The 22,008-nt window shown below is 40.1% G+C and overlaps 1 protein-coding gene across 1 annotated transcript in view; it reads left to right on the top strand.

Moving 5' to 3' along the window:
• The window catches only part of LRRC2 (leucine rich repeat containing 2), a 410,134-nt gene that overhangs the window by 254,081 nt on the left and 134,045 nt on the right, over positions 1-22,008 (top strand). Inside the window, exon 5 of the mRNA XM_082245752.1 lies at positions 13,507-13,643. Within this exon, the coding sequence (XP_082101878.1) occupies positions 13,507-13,643 (137 nt within the window). The remainder of the gene's footprint in view (positions 1-13,506; positions 13,644-22,008) is intronic.

Here is a 22,008-nt window from a genome sequence, read left to right as displayed (position 1 = left end):
GACAGGCGGCTTGTTTACATTAGCCGCCTGCCTTTCTCCCTCTCTACCGACGATCGCCGAGTGACCGGCGGACATCGGGTCCGCCAGTCACACGCACTGACTCCTTAGTGAACGAGCCGGGGCTGGCGCGCGCCATTGGCTCACAAGCCGGTGACAGGCTAGTGACGTATATATACGTCACTTTGCCTGGCCGGGGCTGACCGCCGCAGTATATGTACTTGCGGCGGTCGGCAAGTGGTTAACACAATGCATAGTGCAAATATAGACTTAAAGGGACCCTGTTGCTTACAAAAAAAGTCCTTAACTTAACTCTCCTGCTGCTCATGCCACTGAATACCACTCGGACAAAGAGTAAATCCCAGCTGAAATTTCTTCCTAGAGTTTCAGAAATGTGGATCTCCTGGGTCCCCAGCATTGCTCACTGGTTTCTCCTGCTGACCTCCATTCATTACAAGATACAGTAGTGTTGTGGAGGTCAGCAGGAGAAACCACTTAGCACTCTGGAAGGCCCATGTGATTAACACCTCTGGAAGTATCAGTCTTTGAACAAACTTCAATTAAGGATTACTCGGCATCAGAGCAGTGTTTGCTGACACAGGCAGCAGGAGAGGTAAATACTCTTGTGCTTTATTTGCAAGTACACGTGTTTTTTGTAAGTGACAGGGCCGCCTTAAGGCAATTGTTATATTATTTGGGATATATGGTAAATTGATGTGAATGTTAAGGTGTATAATATTCCCAAATATAATAAAATATAAAAATCTATTTAAAAGGTCTTTTTTGTTAACTTTCTGTTTATTGAAACATGTTCAAAGAAAATACATATGTAGTGAGTTACAGCAGATATTGGTGCATGGTAAAAGAGCATTCTAGCAATAGAGTAGAGTATCACAAGCATATCAAAAATAATCACCATAAAGCAGAAATCCAAAGTTTGTTACATTGACACTAATACAATCTGAGTTAACTAAATGAGTGGCGCTTAAGACAAAAATCTCACAAAGTTAGTAATGGTATCACCATAAAGCTACACATTGAGAGATATCAGTCCTGTGCTAGATTGAATATGAAGTCAAAAAGAGATGTTCACTGTAGCAAAAGACATATAACTTCAGGTAAAAAAAAAAAAATAGGAGGGGGAATACAAGAGTGGAGGGGGGATTATGGTCGCTTCTGTCAGACAGTCCCAAACACCTCTGGGTAGTTACATAGTCAATGAAGGGTACATCCACACAAATAGGGCTAGGAGGAGTCCACAAGATGCCAGGGGCACAAAATGTTATTAAATTGGGAATAATTCTGTTGAGCAGAGATGTCAAATATTCCATGTTGTAAACATTGTGAATACATTTTTAGAGGTCTGCTGTAGAGGGTAGTAGCTGCTGTTTCCACTTTCAAGGGTCTATGGAGATTGGGGGCCTAAATAATGTTTCCCAGAGAGTTCTAGTACTTTCCCAGAAAGAACATGCCTAAGAACATTGTATAGGTTGGAAATAGGAATATGACTTTTAGGCATCAAAGTTAAAGCACAAAAAAAATTGTTCTAAAAACATCCAAATTTTGGTAATACGTGATATATTTAAAAAAAGAAACAAATGCACAAAGAATCTGAATATTCATATTGCAACATGGTTGATATGAAACATATAAATTATGAAACAAAACCAATACAAATTACAAATCTTCAGCACATAACAAGTGCATAGCTTGAAAGAATGATCACCCCACATTTCAACTTTCAAGGAATTTATCAGATTTTTGTGCATTAGAATTGAAAGTTCAACCTATAGCCCAACAAATAAGAGAAAGTAGTAAGTTCCCTATGCATATTTGGTAAGGAAATGAGCAGTTTCGTGAGTGTCAGTAAAATGTTATCTGTAAAGGATAGATTAAACTGACAGTCTAGTGCTTTAACACCCATAATGTTGGGGTAGAGTTGAAACTTGGAGGCCGGAGGCTCAATGCAGGGACAAATGCAAAAAACAGGGACAGGGGGCTTTTTTGTCTTGTTTTGTTACAGATTGGGTAAGAAGGGAGATGAGGGAGAAGTGAAGAGGGAGATGAGGGAGAAGTAATGAGGGAGAAGTGAAATATGGTAATTTGATGTTATGGGAGTAGAGTATAAGCTTCCGATTGCAGTCAAAATAGGGCACGAGAACCAACATGTTGGATGGTGGTAAGCATGAAGGGCCAGCTTAGGCAATCAAAACTGTTACTGTCTCCTGCCTTTCACATGAAGACAAACTCCACCTGATCCAGATAGATTAATTTAGGTAGGATTGACTTTTAGATTTAAGTGCTATAGGTCTGTAGTACAGATTATGGTCCTTCCCTGGAGCATAATCCAGCTATTAAAGAAAAACAGTATAATAGCTAAGAGGAGAAGGGGAGGAAGGAGTTAAGTAGGCTGATTATGGTTAACCAAGGGTTAATAAGTTGTTAAGTAAAGTAAAATACTTTATTAAAAAAATACCTTGTAAGGTCTCATTAGTTGCTGTCATGTGCAGATCAAAGATTAAAGCTTTGATCCACATATGAAAGAAATAGTAACTATAACGAAGCAATACATTTTTACATAATACTTACTCAATTACACTTGCAAAGTATGTCCAAGTTTCATTTTAAATAGGAGCTTCTGAAGCAAAACACATAACAATTCTCAGTTGTCATTTTGATATTCGGAAGTCTCTAGCAATAATGGTGCCAGACTGAGGCAGAGGAAGGGGAGCTGAACATAAGAGATATATCCCAGAATTTTTGTAATGATTTTAGGACATGTCTCCTACATTTAGGGTCTTTCGGGTGTTTTAAACACAGTGCACAGTATGCTATAATAGCAAAGTGAGGTTAGGACTATGAAAAAGGAGGTTGTAAGTACAATGTTTATTTAACTAATTATGTATTTCTATGGGTTTTACATTTTCTGGCACTATAGTTAATAATATTGTTTATAAATTATTATCATAAATATAGAAAAAAAATGTATATACCTAATTAGTGGCTAGTGGTCTCATTACCTACTACAGATCAAAAGCTTAAATAAATAGGTGTATTGACCTCTTTTTAAGTTCACAAGCATCTAAGTTTGCCCAACAGAACAAAACAAAAATTTGTTTGAGAGAATTGATTGGCTTATCGCCATTTTTAATTTCATAAAACATATCTTTATATCTATTATGTATGAACAATGATGACTATTACGACAAATACAGCATATTTGAGCAACTTATTTTCTGGTAATAATTTCAGATTGGCATATGTTAATAGCTGGACGGGTAATAATATTGTCTCTGTGCTATATCTGTTACTTGCTAACGCTAATTAAAAAACCCATTGTTTATAAAAAATTAGCATACAATGGTCGTAAAGTATATCCATACTTCATTCAAAATCATATTTAGTACCATCTGCCTTCAGCACAGAATATAAAATGACATGATTTAAGTGAAATTGTTTCACAGAAGTGAACAAGATCATCAGGGCTAGGTTGATCAAGTGGAGGTTATAATGTAATCAAAGATAATGTTTTCTTGATTGTACACTTGAAGCACAGTAATTTGGAGTAATGATGGAGTAGATAACTATACTTACTATACTTGTCAACTATATTTTGAATGACAAGTTCATATTGCAAAACTATATTGCAGATGCTTGCTGAAAAAGACATCAAACGTTGTCAATTAGTACAGTAACTGGTTCTTTCTTTATGTCCTGCAAGTGCTTATGAACAAACACAAGAAACCTGTATATTTAAAGTACAAATATACCTCCCCATTTTGGCTGACATTTAAATGAGGGGCTCAACCAGTAACATGATTATTCCCATTTCTTTAAATGAAGGGGGACGATGGGGTTGATTTACCAAATCTTAGCTTAGGGAACGTGGTGAAAATTCACTTTGCAAAGAACACCTAATAGCATGCAAAGAAAAAAACTGTACTTTTGCTTGCCCATGATTGGATGATGGAAGTCAGAGAAGCTTCACCTCATTTTCTAAGATAAGGAAAAATAGCTTTGTAAAATAAACAACTTATTTGCCTTAAGTAATTTAATACCAATTGTCTGACTAGAAGCAGAGATTATTCAAGCTTGTTAGCAGGTATGCATCTTTATAAATATATCTTTGTTTTCTGGGTATATTAAAAGTCGTCCTGAATCACTAAACACAGCTATGCGCAAGGTTAATCTTCCCATAAAAAAAAAAAATGCTTCAGATATTTTAATGTCATTGTAGTAGCAGTTTCTCGTAAAACCAGCTTTGGGCTTGAGCACAATTGCTGGCAACTGAAAAAATAGAGCAGAAAAAGAACTGTTGCACAAAGTGCAATATCATTGCTGACACATTTTAAATAATATTCAGAATGCCTGTTGATTTAGTGTTTTCTCAATAGTCCTCATGGGGACCTCAAAAAGGTTTTAGATTTTAGAATTTAGCAGCTTTACTTTATAATCGGTTTAGAGTCATATGAAACTGCAATCACTTTACTCAATTTCCAGGGCTGTAAGGCTTTGATAATGGGTTTCTTTTGCTTAGCTGGGCACAGAAAAAGTTCTATTGAGTGCCATGTCAATTAATAATAATTGTTTTTAGTAATTTTTGTTTGCATTCACTAACTTGAATTTTACATATATTATTTGTGATTGCCTTGCCAAGCTTTTCCACTTAAACCAAACAGCAGCACATTTTTCAAGCCAATGTTAAATCAGCATGACAACAACAAAAGACTAAGCCTTACTAGGTTGTTAAATATATTTTTGTCCAGATTAGTGATTTCAGCCTAATAATATGCATTGATTTCCTTTCATTTTTGTTTTGAAAACCTACTAGTTGAATAGGGGTTTTTTTTTCGGGAAGTTTCATCTACTTTAAGCTTCAACTTATTTTAACAAATTGTGAATCATGGGGCAACAAAGATTCCTTTCATGAGTGAAAATGATCAGAGCTTCTATTTTCTTTTAGAAATTTAATGAACATTGCTTCAGATAATAGCTATGCAGTCAAAGCGTTGACCAAAGAACATTTTTTTAGGTTGCTCTGCAAAATATAAAGCTTGGAAGGATTAATCCTTCACTCTGCTCTTGCAAGTCTATTAATTTAATTTTAATGTAATGTATACTTCATATTTTGCAAGACTAGCGCATTTACCATTAGTGATAAGCCAATTTTGTTATAGGATAAGAAGGAAATAAAATTAAGTTCTAATTAATAATGCGGTTTATTAGGTTAAGAAATGTTAGACTTCACTAAGCATGAAGAAGCAAAGTTTAGCTTGGATTTAGAGAAATTAAGCCTATAGTTTAATGATTTATTATTGAACTTGTTTTTTTAGGCACAATGACATTGAGGCTGTGTGCATATGAATTACTGTTTAAAACTTGTAGATTCATTTTGTATGGTAACTTTCAGCTTTAAATGACTGCATTACTTTTCATAGAAAAATGACTACATCATTTTGTAATATGACCCTTTTCCAGTTTGGTCTGGTTCCTGTGGGCAATTTCTTTTCACTTTATCGGCCACTGTTCTGTAAATACACTATGTTTAACCTCCTTAGCGGTAATCCCGAGCGTGACTCGGGGTTGGTTTTTCATATCAGGAGCGGTAACCCCGAGTCACGCTCGGGGTGGATTGCAGAGAGCGCAGCGGTGTTCTCTTACCTTATCCTGGCGATCCAGCGATGATCTCTCATTGCTGTGACCGCCAGCCGAGAGTCCCGCCGCTCCTCCGTCGGTCTCCGTCGCTCTGATCACTTCCTAGTTCCGTTCCCTGCAGCAGCAATGCTGCATAGGAGCGGAACTAGGGAGGGAAATTCAACAAAAAAAAAAAAAAAAAACGTTGCACAAAACACAATATATATATGCATATATATATATATATATATATATATATATATATATATATATATATATATATATATATATATATATATATATATGTATATATATATATATATATATATATATATATATATGTATATATATATATATATGCACACACACATATATCTATATATAATATATAATGCATGAATTATAATCTAATCAATAATATAATTTTATTATATATATTATATATTAAATAATAAAATAATATTATTGATTCGATTATAATTCACGTGTTGGTGTTTTAAATTTATCACATCTGGGATGTCTACAAGACTCTTGTTTTGGTCAGGTTTAAGTCAGTAATTACTAAGAATTGTAGGCCTATAATACATAACGCCAAATTTCCATGAAAAGAATTGTACCACTTTTGGTATGTAATTCCTGACATAATCATACCGCCAGGGAGGTTAAAAACTGAGCTCCAGGATAAAAAAATACCCTTGCTGTGGAGTTCCCCACACTGTAAGGGTAAAATGCTTACTAAATTAGAACTATAGGCATAGTTTTATTTTAGATAAAGTAAGGGTAGGCTATAACCCTGGTGAGTTTTATTTTTGTCCCACTAAGGAGATTTTACCTTTACTTTCTGTCCCATAGCCAAAACAGGAAGTTAGAGGAAATCCATGCAAATTAGGGGAATCTCCTGGGGACCCCCAGGTCATCATAACTAGTGTCCTCATTGGAAGATTTCCTCTCTATTACTTTTTTGAAGACAGCACAAAATTTGGGATTTTCTTTTACTTTCATTTTCAATGAAAATGGTAAACAGGACAAATAGAGAGGGCGAATCTCTCTGAGGACACATATGTTCATGTCCCCTATGTGATGTTTGTCCATATGATTAAGATGGCAGCTGGATATTAGTAACTATATTTACTGACTCAATATTATAGCCTTAACAGTAGTATTCAATTACCCCTTTTGATGCCACTGTTTTCTTAGATTGGCTAAATGAATGCTTGCTAAAGTCTACAGGGACTTTTTAACATCCAAATGCTCACATGCACTGGATGAATTTAGCAAGATCAAACAAAGATCTTCTAACTAACAAAATACATAAGACATACCTACATACAAGTCCTTTGAATTAAATATAAAATATCACATGTGAGAATAACACTGTTCCAAACTGAGTAGCATACATTACAAAGAACTGGAAATTATATCAAGGCTCAATGTTGTCACCCTTCCAGACTGCAAAGCTCAAGGCACATTGACATCAATGTTAAAACTTTGCAAAGTGCAAATTGTCTATGTCAGCCTACAACATAAATAAGTATGACACCATATGAAATAGTTCACAGGTAGATGAAAGTCACTTATATGGTGACTGAGCATTAACAATAAGCAAATGAACTGTGTTTGTATAGTTTGCAATTATAACTAAATATGAAATATTGGTTAATTAGTGATCCCTGCTCAATAAGGAGAATAAAAGAAGCCATAGACTACAAATGACATACGTGCACCCCTTCTCATTAGGTGACCATGTGGATTTATCTAATGGCATCTGCTGGCCTGATAATGCAATGAATTTCCAAGTATATTTATAGTTCTGGGATTCACCAACCTTCTTGCTCTTCTCTAAGGTGATGGAACCTTGAGAAATGGGAAAAGTGAATAGAATTATAGGATTCATCATTAGAGGAGTCACCAGCAGGAGGAAAGAGGGCCTGATTACCCTAAGTAGATCTTAAGTTAGACCTCCTTTAGAAAACTGAGTCCAGTTCTGGAGACATCACTTACAAAAAGATATTGATAAGATAGAACGAGTCCAGAGACGGGTAACAAAAATGGTGAAAGGTCTGGGAGCATAAAACATATAGAGAGCGACTTTTGCAACCTAATATGTACAGTCTGTTTGTTTACATTGACAACCATTTGCTTCCCGACTTGAAATCAAATTGTGTTGTCCCTAAATGAGGTGGAGAGAGAATAGAGTTACTGACTGAAATCCGTGTGTTGAGGCACTAGCTTAAAATGAAATTAAATGTGAATATAAGTATATTCCAATACCATAGACACTATGCAAAACAAGATAATTATAAAAAACAAGTCCATGCAACCGAATTAATAGCAAGAGAAAGTCCTATGAAGATAGATAGCTAGACAGGAAACAAACAATCTTCTGTTCAACTTACTTCTGTCACCATGTGTGCATTAGTGATTACTTTATAGTCCTCCACTTTATGAATGTGTTCCACCACCTAATGTAAGGGGGAGCACTCACTAGATACCTTTGGGCCACCAGGAACCTCACAGCTTATGTGGTTAATCCTAAGGTTAGTATATACATGGCATCAACCTCCCTTTGCTCTTAAATCCAATATCACCAACAGGGAAGTCCTAATCTGAAAAAACAATAGCACGATAATTGTGTAATAGGTTTATTTAAAAAATTCTTAGTTAAAAAACCTATGCAAATGCACTTACATTTTCATGTGCCAAGTAGCAGCACCCACTGTGCAATGCCTGGAAAGTTACAATCCTCGCCGTTCATCTCTATGAGCCAGCGTGCTTTCCACCTGAGTCACACGTGACTTCAGTAAGACCCATTAGTTCTGCCACTGCTAACCGCTCAATGCATTTCACCAGAAAGACGATATCAGGAAGTCAGAGATGAGTTGCGAGGATTGTAACTTCCCAGGCATTGTACAGCTCTGATCCTCCAGGCTCCATCCAGACCTAGCCAAGATGGCTGCCCCCTGAACTGGAGACACTCCACAAATGAGCATTACATAGTGGTTAGATATGTGCAGAACAGAAAAATGTATTTCGTTTAGTTTCAGATAGATATTTTATGTTACTAATTTTGTTTAATTTCAGAATTTGTTTAGCTTGGTTTCGGAATTCGTTTAGTTTCATTTTCATTAAATGTTATTCCGTCTTCATTAAAAGTCATTTAGTTTATTGATTTTCTAATGAATTCCAAATTTCCAGAACAATTTGAATCAGGATCGGTTGAAAAATGATCGAACGATTTGAATTCTGTGTGAAGAATAGCTGGTTGAGTCAACAATCAATGACTCATCAGCTGTCAGTGGACTTCCCCACTAAGTGCCGGTTCACATATGTGCAGTTTGCGAAGATCGCATGTAATTCGGAGTGCACTGCCCCAAATTACATGCGATCTCATGTGCGGTGCGAGTTCAGCCATACACTTTGTATGGCTGAATTCGCACTGCATTCGCAACAAACACGCACATGAGGCTTTTTTTGAGCCGCAGTAGAATCGGATCGCATAGTGGTTCACACTTGTGCGATCCGATTCTGTGCGAACTTGCAGATCACACTGTGATATGCGATCGCAACTGGGGGTGTCGTTAACTTTTAATTGACACCCCCTGCATATCGCATATGGCAGTGTGAACTGCCAGAGGTGCGCATGCGATGCGGGATCACGCTGCATATTCGCAGCGTTCCCACATTGCACAAATGTGAACCGAGCCTAACAGCTGAAATGAAAAGAGAACAATACTGGCAATAGAAAATTCCAAGGAAAAAAAAGCGTGGGGTCCCCACCATCCATATCAGCCCTTCGGGTCTGGTATGGATATAGAGGGGACCTCCATGCCAAAATTTAACAAAAAAATGGCGTGGCGCCCCCCCCAAAATCCATACCAGACCCTTATCTGAGCATGCAGCCCAGCAGGCCAGGAAAGGTGGGGATGAGTGCCTCCCCTCCTGAACTATACTAGGCTGCATGCCTTCAACATGAGGGGGTGCTTTGATATTGATAAAGACAAGGGCCTCTTCCCCACAAACCTGGGTGGTGGTTATGGGGGTCTGAAGGTGGGGGCTTTTTGGAATCTGGAAGCCCTCTTTAACAAGAGGGCCTCCAGATCCTAGCCCCCCATGAGAATGAGTACAGGGTAGCCATTCACCAAAAAAATGTAAAAATGACAGTTAACAAGTTTTTGACAATTCCTTTATTTAAAAATAAAAAAACAATGTCCCCTAATGTAGATCCATCGTCAATCACGCTGCCCGCTGCCACCAAAAAAAGAAAAAAATCCTCGGCCTCATTGAATGCTCCCGACAAAATGCCTTCTCCTCCGCCTGACATTTCTTATATAGCTAAGGGGCAGAGTCATCCGATGACGTCAATGGGTGGCCTCGACCCCTGGTGACATCACCGACCAGGGCATTCTAAGTTGGTGATGTCACAAGGGGGTGGGGCCACCAGGTGACATCACCAGGTGGCCCCACCCCTTACATATTTAAGAACTGTCACCCAGCGGAGTAGGCATTAGGCGGTCAGCCTCCATCACGGGTGGAGCTTCTTTTTTGGGGGGTTCGGCGGTGCAGAGGGCGTCATCAATGATGATGGATCTACATTGGGGGGAACATTGTTTTTTAATTTGTTTTTTACATTTTGTTTAATAAAAGACTTGTCAAAAACCATCTATTGATGTTATTTATTTTTGACACTTTGTTTTGGTGAATGAGTATGGGTGCATTGTGCTACATATGCATTCACATAGGGGGGTGGGATCTGGGGGCCCCCCTGTTAAAGGGGGCTTCCAGGATCCGATAAGCTCCCTGCCTGCAGACCCCTACAACCACCACCCAGGGTTGTTGGGTAGAGGCCCTTGTCCCCATCAACATGGCTGTGGGCTCAGATAAGGGTCTGGTATGGATTTTGGGGGGACCCCATGCTGTTTTTTTATTTTGGCCTGGAATTTCTCTTAAAATCTATACCAGACCTAAGGGTCTGGGTTTTAGGGGGGACCCCACACCGTTTTAAAAAAAAAAATTGGCATGAGCCTGGTATAGACTGCAGGGGGTGGACACCCATGCCGTTTTTTCCCTTATTTTTTTTAATAGCCAGGCCGGCAATTGCAACCACGAGTCAATTTAAATGTGATTTGACTCATTTTTTTTTTTTTAGAAATGTTATTTTTGCTGCAACAGTTTCTTTACATTGTTAAGATGTGCCACTTTACAGGCAGACTAAGGGGACCCCCCTGGCACTATATTTAACTTTTGGCCTGGGACTCAGGAAGCACAACCTGAGAGATCTGTGGATGTGGAGACCCAATTCCCTTGCGCTTAAGGTGACCACCTATAACATAGTGGTCCACAGGTTCCTGTAAGCAGAATTAATACTCACTTAGGGTATGAAGTGGATTGTTTTTGTAGTCACTGTATTCTTACCTGGCATGTTTTTTCTGGGTTTTGTATTCCCTTTATTCACATGGATCATCTTCCTGGGACTGACTTTTTGTATGCATTATTATATGGACTTATTTTTCTGTTTTAGTACTGGGTTTATCAATTGTTTTTAGCCCTGTGCTTTATTTACTATTTGGAGTGTATATTTTTGCTCTTAGTGCTGGCAGCTTTATACTTACTTTAGCACAGTGTTGTTTTTTTAATTGACTCTTTAAAACACAGCATGTTGATGGGGACAAGGGGCCTCTTGCCCACAACCCTGGGTGGTGGTTGTGGGGGTCTGCAGGCAGGGGGCTTATCAAAATCTGGAAGTCCTCTTTAACAAGGGGGGGCCCAGATCCTGCCCCCCCCCATTATTTATTTGAAAGACAAAGAAAAAAAGCAAAGAAAAACTGTTTGCTATGGGGCCACCGGATAGGGGGAGGGACCAGGAGCAGAAACGAGGGACCTGAGAAGAGGAGGATCTGGTAAAACCAACTGCACAGAGGAGGTAAGTATAACATGTTTGTTATTTACTTATTTTTTTAAATACAAAACTTTACAATCACTTAAAGCTTTGATAAAAAAACAAAAACAAAAAAATGGAAGCTGATTAGTTTCTATGGAGAACTGCACCAGATTTTGCACGCTCCAGTTTTCGTAGATCAACCCCTTGTATTTTTTTTTAAAGACTCTTTATCCTGCAAAGTTATTTTGTGAGGTGAGCCTATTGTGTGGGACAGTCCTCACTCTAATGTCATCTAAATTTAGTCAATGTTGCCATGATGAAAGTGTCCCATAGTGACCCTAAAATGTCACACTTTCTTCTGTGACATTAATAAATGTCCATCTTTGGAGCTATTATAGTGTGCTGGTGACTTTTCAATAATGCTTTCATATATATATATATATATATATATATGTATGTGGCTCAATACATTTTTTTCTTAAGAAAATAACTATAAGAATTTTAAACCATTAAAAAACGATACTTTACGTAAAATTTGTTAAGTTAGTTGCCATATGTTACATGAAACCTTGATATTAAAAAATGTGCATTTGATTGCCTTTAAGACAACATATATTTATTAAAAAAATGCCATCATGTATTTATTACTAATAAAGCCAATATTTTGGTATATTGAATATCAATTGAGTTGGACCTATTTATCTCAGCACTGCGAGAGGAAGCACATTATCCTACTGTTTCACTGGTCCACGCACTTAATATCAGATATGATTGAACAGGTTTCTATGATCTTGGTTAGACTGCACTCATGCCGCACTGATGGAACTTGCATGCTGTTCAAACTTTCTTTAGCACTGTGGGAAACTGCAGCACACTAACTACAACACAAAGGATGGAGTACATTTCACTTGGTTTTTTAATCCAGGGGAAATATTTTACAAAGAAAAATAACTGCTATTTAGTGAGTAAATTAAGGGTGAATATAATGAGAGAATCCAAAAACTGTTTTCTTACTGAGCAGAAAATTACACTGTCACAGAACAAAAATGAGGCTTGTGTATTAATCATTATAAGTATACCTTTTACATTTAACAGAATTCTGTATTGCTAAATGTAATGCTTATATGTTTTTTTGTTTTTTAATGCTAGTTGTCTTGACAATAAAATTCCTGCTGTTTGGAGGTAAAATTCAGTTTATTTTATATGTTCAAGTTATAAAGCCTAAATGGATATTTTTTTTTTTTAAAGAGGTATGTTAAAATGTATTTTAGTATATTACAATAGGGACAGATTGTAATTAAACATAGTATTGTTGGGATGCTGTGCAAGAAGCTGCAATTCTGAGGAATACACATCTAAAAAAAAAAATTACATTTTTTTTTCTTTCATGTAACTATTGTGTTTGAAGACGTTGGCAGACTTCTTTACCAACCATCAGGCAGTAAATTTGAACTTGCAGTCAGTTAGGAACCCAGTATAGTTCTCAGGGTACAAAAGAAGAAAGGAAAATGATAAATGATTATGTTTCCAAACTTGTTTGATAAGCCTGAATATGGTAAAGAAGCTAAGGTGTGAATTCATTCTTTAAAAAATCAAAATACCTTAGATAAAAATGTATTACATATGTAAAAAGTAAAAGATTGCAGCAACATAGCAGTCTTGCAGATCTTTACAATATTCAGGGAGGATGCTGGACACTTGTTATACTCATTTGCACTTGCTTCTATAAGATGTAAATCTGGTGTGCTTTTGTATTCACTGATATCCTGTCACTTTCCTTTATTAAATAATTTATATATTTGAAAATACAGACACTCAATTATTTCTGCACTGCACAAAAATAAATATGCATAGTGCTTATAATTATTCAAAATATAAAGCAAATTCATATTTTAAAAATTATTAAAGTAGTATTAGTGGCTTTAACTTTTATGAGTAAGGAGTAGAAATATTAAAGTATAACTGCCTTAATTAAATGCATGTTTTATTTTTAACAGGTTGTCTGAGACATTTGAGAGAACTCAACATTGGTTTTAATTATCTGAAAGAAGTTCCTCCAGAACTTGGAGATTGTGAAAACCTTGAGAGACTGGATGTATCTGGGAATTTAGAGCTCACAGAATTGCCCTTTGAGGTAGGATAAATACTTACTACCTTTCTGTTTAATGTGTAGTTGCATAAACTAACTATAGCAACTGCAACATGCCTGATTTACTGGTGAATCTATGTTGGTGTATAGATCAGCCCTCAAAAATTCAACTCGCCTGCTCGCATTTTGCGAGTGAATTGATGAGCAGGGCGAGTAAGAACAGGGCTGTACTGTAGGGGGAATATGCAGCTGTGTGTGTGTGTTTCATAGCCCAGTGAGCAGCTCCCCCCCCCTCCAGGAATGGGAGAGGCTGAATCTGCTCTGCTTTCTCCCGCCCCTCTCTCTCTCCCTGTGCCCGCCCACACACTCAGTGCAGCCCGCGCTGTGTGTATATGTGTGAAAGTTTAATTAGCAGCCAGCAGCTACATGAACATCTCTGACTGAGTGTGTATAAGATGACCGGACTTACTCCTCCCTACCCTCTCACCCCCCCTCTGTCCCTGTCATCTTCCTCTCTGTCCCTCTGTCACATGCGATATGTGCCTGTTCCATGAAAGTGGGGAGGCATCTATTTCTGGGAAGTCTAAAATCCAGCTATAATACTCCCGGCACATTGGTGGTGGCAAGCAAGGGTGTTCCCTATAAACCTACATTAGTGACCCTTTATGTATGAACAGTTTCCTCCTGCTCCATCTACTTCAAGTTTAGTGGACTTTTGATGGACTCTTATTGATTCTATTTTATTTTATTTATGCATTCATCTTATGCATTTACTTGTCTGTGAAGTTTATATCTATAATTGTTTGGTTTATTATATTTTCATTGTGGTACATCAGCACCCGCAGTGATTCAATTGAACCTATTGTATGAATGGTAAGAGGCTACCACCACTACTGAAATTTTAGTCAGAAAGACCTAGAGTTTTTTGATGAATTTCAATTCTACATATTAACTATTAAGTAGCAGCATTTGTGATATTGATTTATCTATATATTTTTTCTTTGACCTTTAAGCGCAGAGGATCACACAACAGTCTATAATTTATAGTCTATTTATAGTGGTATTTCTACACCATCTCTCTCTGTCACCTCTTCTCTCTCTCCCTCTGTGTCACCCACCCTCTCTCTCTCTCTGTCACCTCTTCTCTCTCTCCCTCTGTGTCACCCCCCTTCTCTCCCTCTGTGTCACCCACCCTCTCTCTCCGTGTCACCCACCCTCTCTCTCTCCGTGTTACCCCCCCTCTCTCCCTCCGTGTCACCCCCTCTCTCCCTCCGTGTCACCCCCCTCTCTCCCTCCGTGTCACCCACCCTCTCTCTCTCCGTGTCACGCACCCTCTCTCTCTCCGTGTCACCCACCCTCTCTCTCTCCGTGTCACCCACCCTCTCTCTCTCCGTGTCACCCACCCTCTCTCTCTCTCTGTGTCACCCACCCTCTCTCTCTCTCTCTGTCACCCACCCTCTCTCTCTCTCTCTGTGTCACCCACCCTCTCTCTCTCTGTGTCACCCACCCTCTCTCTCTCTGTGTCACCCACCCTCTCTCTCTCCGTGTCACCCACCCTCTCTCTCTCCGTGTCACCCACCCTCTCTCTCTCTCTCTCTCTGTCACCCACCCTCTCTCTCTCTCTGTGTCACCACCCTCTCTCTCTCTGTGTCACCCACCCTCTCTCTCTCTCTCTCCGTGTCACCCACCCTCTCTCTCTCTCTGTGTCACCCACCCTCTCTCTCTCTCTGTGTCACCCACCCTCTCTCTCTCTCTGTGTCACCCACCCTCTCTCTCTCTGTGTCACCCACCCTCTCTCTCTCTGTGTCACCCACCCTCTCTCTCTCTCTGTGTCACCCACCCTCTCTCTCTCTGTGTCACCCACCCTCTCTCTCTCTCTCTCTGTCACCCACCCTCTCTCTCTCTCTCTGTCACCCACCCTCTCTCTCTCTCTCTGTCACCCACCCTCTCTCTCTCTCTCTCTCTCTGTCACCCTCTATTTCTCTCTGTGTCACCCTCTCTCTCTCTGTGTCACCCTCTCTCTCTCTCTCTCTCTCTCTCTCTCTCTCTCTCTGTGTCACCCACCCTCTCTCTCTGTCACCCACCCTCTCTCTCTCTGTGTCACCCACCCTCTCTCTCTCTGTGTCACCCCCCTTTATCTCTCTCTCTCTCTCTCTCTGTGTCACCCACCCTTTCTCTCTCTCTGTGTCACCCACCCTTTCTCTCTCTGTGTCACCCCCCTTTCTCTCTCTGTGTCACCCACCCTCTCTCTCTCTCTCTCTCTCTCTCTCTGTGTCACCCTCTCTCTCTCTGTGTCACCCTCTCTCTCTCTCTGTGTCACCCTCTCTCTCTCTCTCTCTCTCTGTCACCCACCCTCTCTCTCTCTCTCTCTCTCTCTCTGTGTCACCCACCCTCTCTCTCTCTCTCTCTGTGTCACCCACCCTCTCTCTCTCTCTCTCTCTCTCTCTCTCTCTCTCTGTCACCCACCCCCTCTCTCTCTCTGTGTCACCCACCCTCTCTCTCTCTGTCTCACCCACCCTCTCTCTCTCTGTGTCTCACCCACCCCCTCTCTCTCTCTCTCTGTCACCCACCCTCTCTCTCTGTGTCACCGACCCTCTCTCTCTCTGTGTTACCCACCTTTTCTCTCTCTGTGTCACCCCCCTTTATCTCTCTCTCTCTGTGTCACCCACCCTCTCTCTCTCTCTGTCACCCACCCTCTCTCTCTCTCTCTCTCTCTCTGTGTCACCAACCCTCTCTCTCTCTCTCTCTCTCTCTGTGTCACCCACCCTCTCTCTCTCTCTCTCTCTCTCTCTCTCTCTGTGTCACCCACCCTCTCTCTCTCTCTCTCTCTCTCTCTCTGTGTCACCCACCCTCTCTCTCTCTCTCTCTCTCTCTGTCACCCACCCTCTCTCTCTCTCTCTGTCACCCACCCTCTCTCTCTCTCTCTCTCTCTCTCTCTCTCTCTCTCTCTCTCTGTGTCACCCACCCTCTCTCTCTCTGTCACCCACCCTCTCTCTCTCTCTCTCTCTCTCTCTGTGTCACCAACCCTCTCTCTCTCTCTCTCTGTCACCCACCCTCTCTCTCTCTCTCTCTCTCTCTCTCTCTCTCTATCTCTCTCTCTGTGTCACCCACCCTCTCTCTCTCTCTCTGTCACCCACCCTCTCTCCCTCTCTCTGTGTCACCCACCCTCTCTCTCTCTCTCTGTGTCACCCACCCTCTCTCTCTCTCTCTCTCTCTCTCTCTCTCTCTCTCTCTCTCTCTCTCTCTCTCTGTCACCCACCCTCTCTCTCTCTCTCTCTCTCTCTCTCTGTCACCCACCCTCTCTCTCTCTCTCTGTCACCCACCCTCTCTCTCTCTCTGTGTCACCCACCCTCTCTCTCTCTCTGTCACCCACCCTCTCTCTCTCTCTCTCTCTGTGTCACCCACCCTCTCTCTCTCTCTCTCTCTCTCTCTGTCACCCACCCTCTCTCCCTCTCTCTGTGTCAGCTCCCTCTCTCTGTGTCACCCCCCTCTCTCCCTCTCTCTGTGTCACCCCCCTCTCTCCCTCTCTCTGTGTCACCCCCCTCTCTCCCTCTCTCTGTGTCACCCCCTCTCTCCCTCTCTCTGTGTCACCCACCCTCTCTCCCTCTCTCTGTGTCACCCCCCTCTCTCTGTGTCAGCTCCCTCTCTCTGTGTCAGCTCCCTCTTTCTGTGTCACCCCCCTCTCTCCCTCTCTCTGTGTCACCCCCCTCTCTCCCTCTCTCTGTGTCACCCCCTCTCTCCCTCTCTCTGTGTCCGCTCCCTCTCCCCGTGTCAGCCCCCTCTCTATCCCTGTTACCCCCTCTCTCTGTCAACCCCCCCCCCCCCCCGTCTCTCTCTGTCAAACTCCCTCTCTCGGTTGTTGTTGTTGTTAATATTTATTTTTGTAACTTAATTCTGAATAAAACATTTAACAGTGTAATTTTAGGAGATATTTTACAAGGGCGTGTTTAGGGGCGGTGCAGGGTAGGGCTTGGGTGGGGCAACAAGTGGCGAGTAACTTTAAGGCCTGGCTAGTAGCTCAGGACTTAAAATTTTGAGCCCTGGTATAGATCATACAAGGACAACCAAAAGGTATTATAACAGTATTTACTATGCACCATTGTACATGCAAAAAAAAATACTAACAAGTGTGTTTTACTATTGAAAATACAGTCATGTGAAAGTAAGTACACCCCATGAAATATGTTGAATTTATAATTATATAAATAGTATATTTGAATAGGCAAACCTTAGATCTTCATTCAAACAGTGCCTACACATACAAGGTAAATGACATTTATTCTCCTATTCTATCTCATAATCGAAATGACCAAAAATACAGCCTTGTCATATGGAAAATGTACACTCTTACATTCACCAACAGCTTAAATTGATGAAACTGGAAGAAGATTTTTCAGAATGATTAGAACCTCCTTAGGCCACTTTTACAAGGGCCTTCTGATCAGGTCCACCTGTCGATTTCAGCTTCATGAAAAGTGAAGAAAATATATTAGGCGCAATATCTGTTAAATGAATTGTTAATGAATTATTAATAATAATTAAATATTATTTTAAATGGTGGATGATTCTTAATAATACTTATTTATATAGTATTTTAGATAGTGGATATTTAGTGAATAAAAACTAAAATCTCATGTGCAGCATATGAAAAAAGTGCTAGTGCAAGTATGTGCTAACATGAAGTGCCTGTGTTCCAATAAGTTAATATATATCTATAAATGATAAATAATAAATATTAAATATTCATAAAACCCCCAACAAATATGTGCCAGTGAACAATTGATGTGATGCGGTAAAGCAAATAAATCAGAATCAATATATATATATATATATATATATATATATATCCAAAAATACAAAAATACTAAATATTTTTTTTTTTGCACACAAAGTGCAGGTGCAAAAAACAGAGAAAAGAAAAAAAAATAAAAAAAATCTTATTAAAGTGCAAGGCATAAAAAGAAAAAATTCACCAGGTTAAATAATGCAATCTTAATTACAAAATTAAAGTTCAATTAAACATAGTCCATGTTGTAATCCTCCCTTGACAAAAGTGCCAATGTGCTGATTAAGACAATTCCAAGGTGCTCACAGTGTATCAGTGAAGATCACCACAATAATCAATGCGCCTGGGTAAACTCACCAGATATTTTGCTGGTAAAACCAGCAGCCAAGCCTTAGTTACATTAAATTACACTCTGGACTCCTCTCTCCTTGATCTCCACATCTCAGCTCAATCAGATATAGAATCACATGGAGAAACAAAGAGGAATGCCACACATAGTGTTATTACACTGTATGACTATAGGTATTTTATTTAAAATCTAAGTTCAAAACACTCACAATAGTTGGTGTCCGCCAGATACTAGGGATCTGCGCTTGTATATTATGTCCACTGCTCTAACCGTCTGTTAGCAGGGATACATTGTAGCAGTGCTTCCTTCCAATCAGGCGATGCTTTAATTTTGTAATTAAGATTGCATTATTTAACCTGGTGAATTTTTTCTTTTTATGCATTGCACTTTAATAAGATTTTTTTTCTTCTTCGCTCTAAGAATCATCCACCATTTAAAATAATATTTAATTATTATTTATAATTCATTTAACAGATATTGCACCTAATATATTTTCTTCACTTTTCACATAGCCTTCTTATTTTTATTTCAGGTACTTATATATCGCTGTCAATTTACACAGCGCTTTACATATACATTGTATATTCACATCAGTCCCTGCCCTCAAGGAGCTTACAATCTAAGGTCCCTAACTCACATACATACACAGTAGGGCCATTTTTTTTTTTTATACAGGATCCAATTAACCTACCAGCATGTCTTTGGAGTGTGGGAGGAAACCAGAGTACCCGGAGGAAACCCACGCAGGCACAGGGAGAACATGCAAACTCCAGGCAGGTAGTGTCGTGGCTGGGATTTGAACCAGTGACCCTCTTGCTGCTAGGTGAAAGTGCTAACCACTACACCACTGTGCCACCTTCTATGGATTGTTTAAAAAAATTTTGTACACAAGTGTTCTGGGCGCTGGGTCTTTTATTGATTACGATTTCAGCTTCATGTTGGTCTATGGACAGATGGATGTAAACAGACTTTAAGGCCTACCTACGAATCCATCCAGGTTCACAGAAAAAACACACCGTCCTTTTATGTTTTTTCTGGATCTAATGTGATGGACCGGAGGAAGCCTGATGTAAACATAAAAAGACAGTTAACATCCAATAGTCCATAGATCCAACATAGGTCCACTACCAGTCTATTGTCAAAATGTGCTCAAAAACTCAAAAGGACAGGTGTCACAAAAGTGATATCCACCCTGTTTTGCTCCACTTCAGCAACAGAACTTGTTTCATTTAAACCTCAGATCTCTTGGGTCTAGTATTTGCTTTTGATGAGTACTGTCATCATGCCAAGACTAAAAATTATTTAACCCTTTCACTGCCAGGCCCTGTGCTATAGTTTTAAACTCAGGTGGCCAGACCAATTTAGCAATTTTTCCCTTGCTTTTTATTTTTCACTTACAGCTTTCAGAGTTTTCAATAGACCCCCAAAACCATATATTTTTTTAAAGCACATTTACAGTAGAATAAAAAGAGGGCCTCATGATATTTGCACAAATGTTTCTCAAGACAATATTTTTGCTAAATATATACATGTAGGCAGGTGTAAACGGACATAAGTCTATTTACATTCGCTGCTCCCCAGAGGAAAAAGGAGGACCAAATGAGTCCGCCTGAAAAACTCAAACCCAATCGGTCCGCCCATGTGAAAGGGGCACTACTATGTTTTTTTTCTGGGGGGGGCGGGGGTTATGTTTTTTTTTATTTTTACAGGCACAGTTTAATTTTTTTAATATGATTTTTTTTCAAGGTGGGAGGGGCTTGAATAGAAATCAGGGGTCTGAACAGACCCCTAATGTCTCTTTTTTGAGTCAAAGGAAGGGACTGAAGACGTCCCTTTCTCTGCAGCCCTGCGTAGAGACTCCTGTTCATTCACAAACTGAAATATAGTAAACTGTGTTTACTATATTTCAGTAATGAATGGACAGAAGCAATCGGTACTGATTGCTCTGCTCATTCAAGAAAGAAAGGGGGCCAGTAAACACATGTGTAAACATATTTACACATGTTGAACACATGTTTGCACTTGGTATCTTGGCAGCAGCTACAGCCGGTGGGATGGGGTGCAAAGAGAGCCAGTCTGCAGCACTGCATTTACCGGACACTGATAATTGGTGAGGAGGGGGGGCGCTGCAGGGAAGGGGGATCACAGTGGCTTATTTTTTAATTAGGAAAGGGGGCTGGTAAACACATTACCAACCCCCCCCCCTCTATCCAGGCTGTCACGATCCCCGGGGCAGCAGCTGCAGCCGGCGGGAGGAGGTGGAGGGTCTGCAGAGCTGCATGGACGGATGCCCGGGATCGGTAAGGAGGGGGGCACTTCAGGGGGGTCACAGTGGGGGATTGATGTACAGCTTTTTTTTTTACAACTGTGGCTGAATGCAATTGTCGGCATGAGAGGCAGAAGGGGGAAGCCGACCATTGCATCCAACCACAGAGGTCGGTGCTGGAGGATGGGGGGTAAGCAGCTCCTGTTAGAGGTGAGAAGTGTGCTGGGGGGGGGGGTGACAGTGGTAGAGGAAGGAGGGAGGCATCTTAGTGGCCAGGGTAGCAGGTTTATTGGAGGGATAGGAATAGGTAGGCAGCACCAGTGAAAGGGGGGGGGTCACATTTTAGGTGACTAACTCTAAACAGCAGATTGTAATCCGCTGATCGTAGTTATAGAATTGTTAAGCAGAATCTGCTGAACAATTTTGTGATAAGGTTGTGGTCACTGAAGTGACTATGAGCTTAAACCAGAAGGAGACATAAGGTCCACAGCGTACGGACAGCGTACGGACCTGGCCAACTGCAAGCAGTGCTATTGGTCCGTACAGCGGACCTGGCAGTGAAAGGGTTAAAGCCCTCAAAAAAAGTTTGTGGATATCTATGAGAGTTATTTTAAAAAATCATCAAATTATTTGAAAACAATCATTCAACTGTAAAAATAATAATCTAAAAGTAGAATAGATTTCAAATGATGGGAAATTTCGGTAATAGCAGTCTCCCCCAAAATCTCAGCTTGGGATCTGTAGGTAAAAGCCTCTGCTGTCAATAACTAAAAAAAAAAAAAAAATTTAGAACAAGACTACTGTTTTCCACTGGGCATTCAGACAAAGAGACCAGGCCAATGGACCAGACCTAGACCAATGTGCTTTGGACTAATCAATCAAATATAAAACTGTTTGAAAAATTAGACCTATATAGGACAAACTGATGACAGCATTTCAGGAGAAGGATCTCATTCCTGATATGAAGCATGGTGGAACTGTTATGACCTGGGGTTTCTTTGCTTCTTCA

The sequence above is a fragment of the Pelophylax lessonae genome (genome assembly GCF_965119305.1).
Source record: "Pelophylax lessonae genome assembly, chromosome: 1".
In the NCBI taxonomy this organism is placed as follows: domain Eukaryota; kingdom Metazoa; phylum Chordata; class Amphibia; order Anura; family Ranidae; genus Pelophylax; species Pelophylax lessonae.
This window is presented reverse-complemented; position numbering and strand designations above follow the sequence as displayed.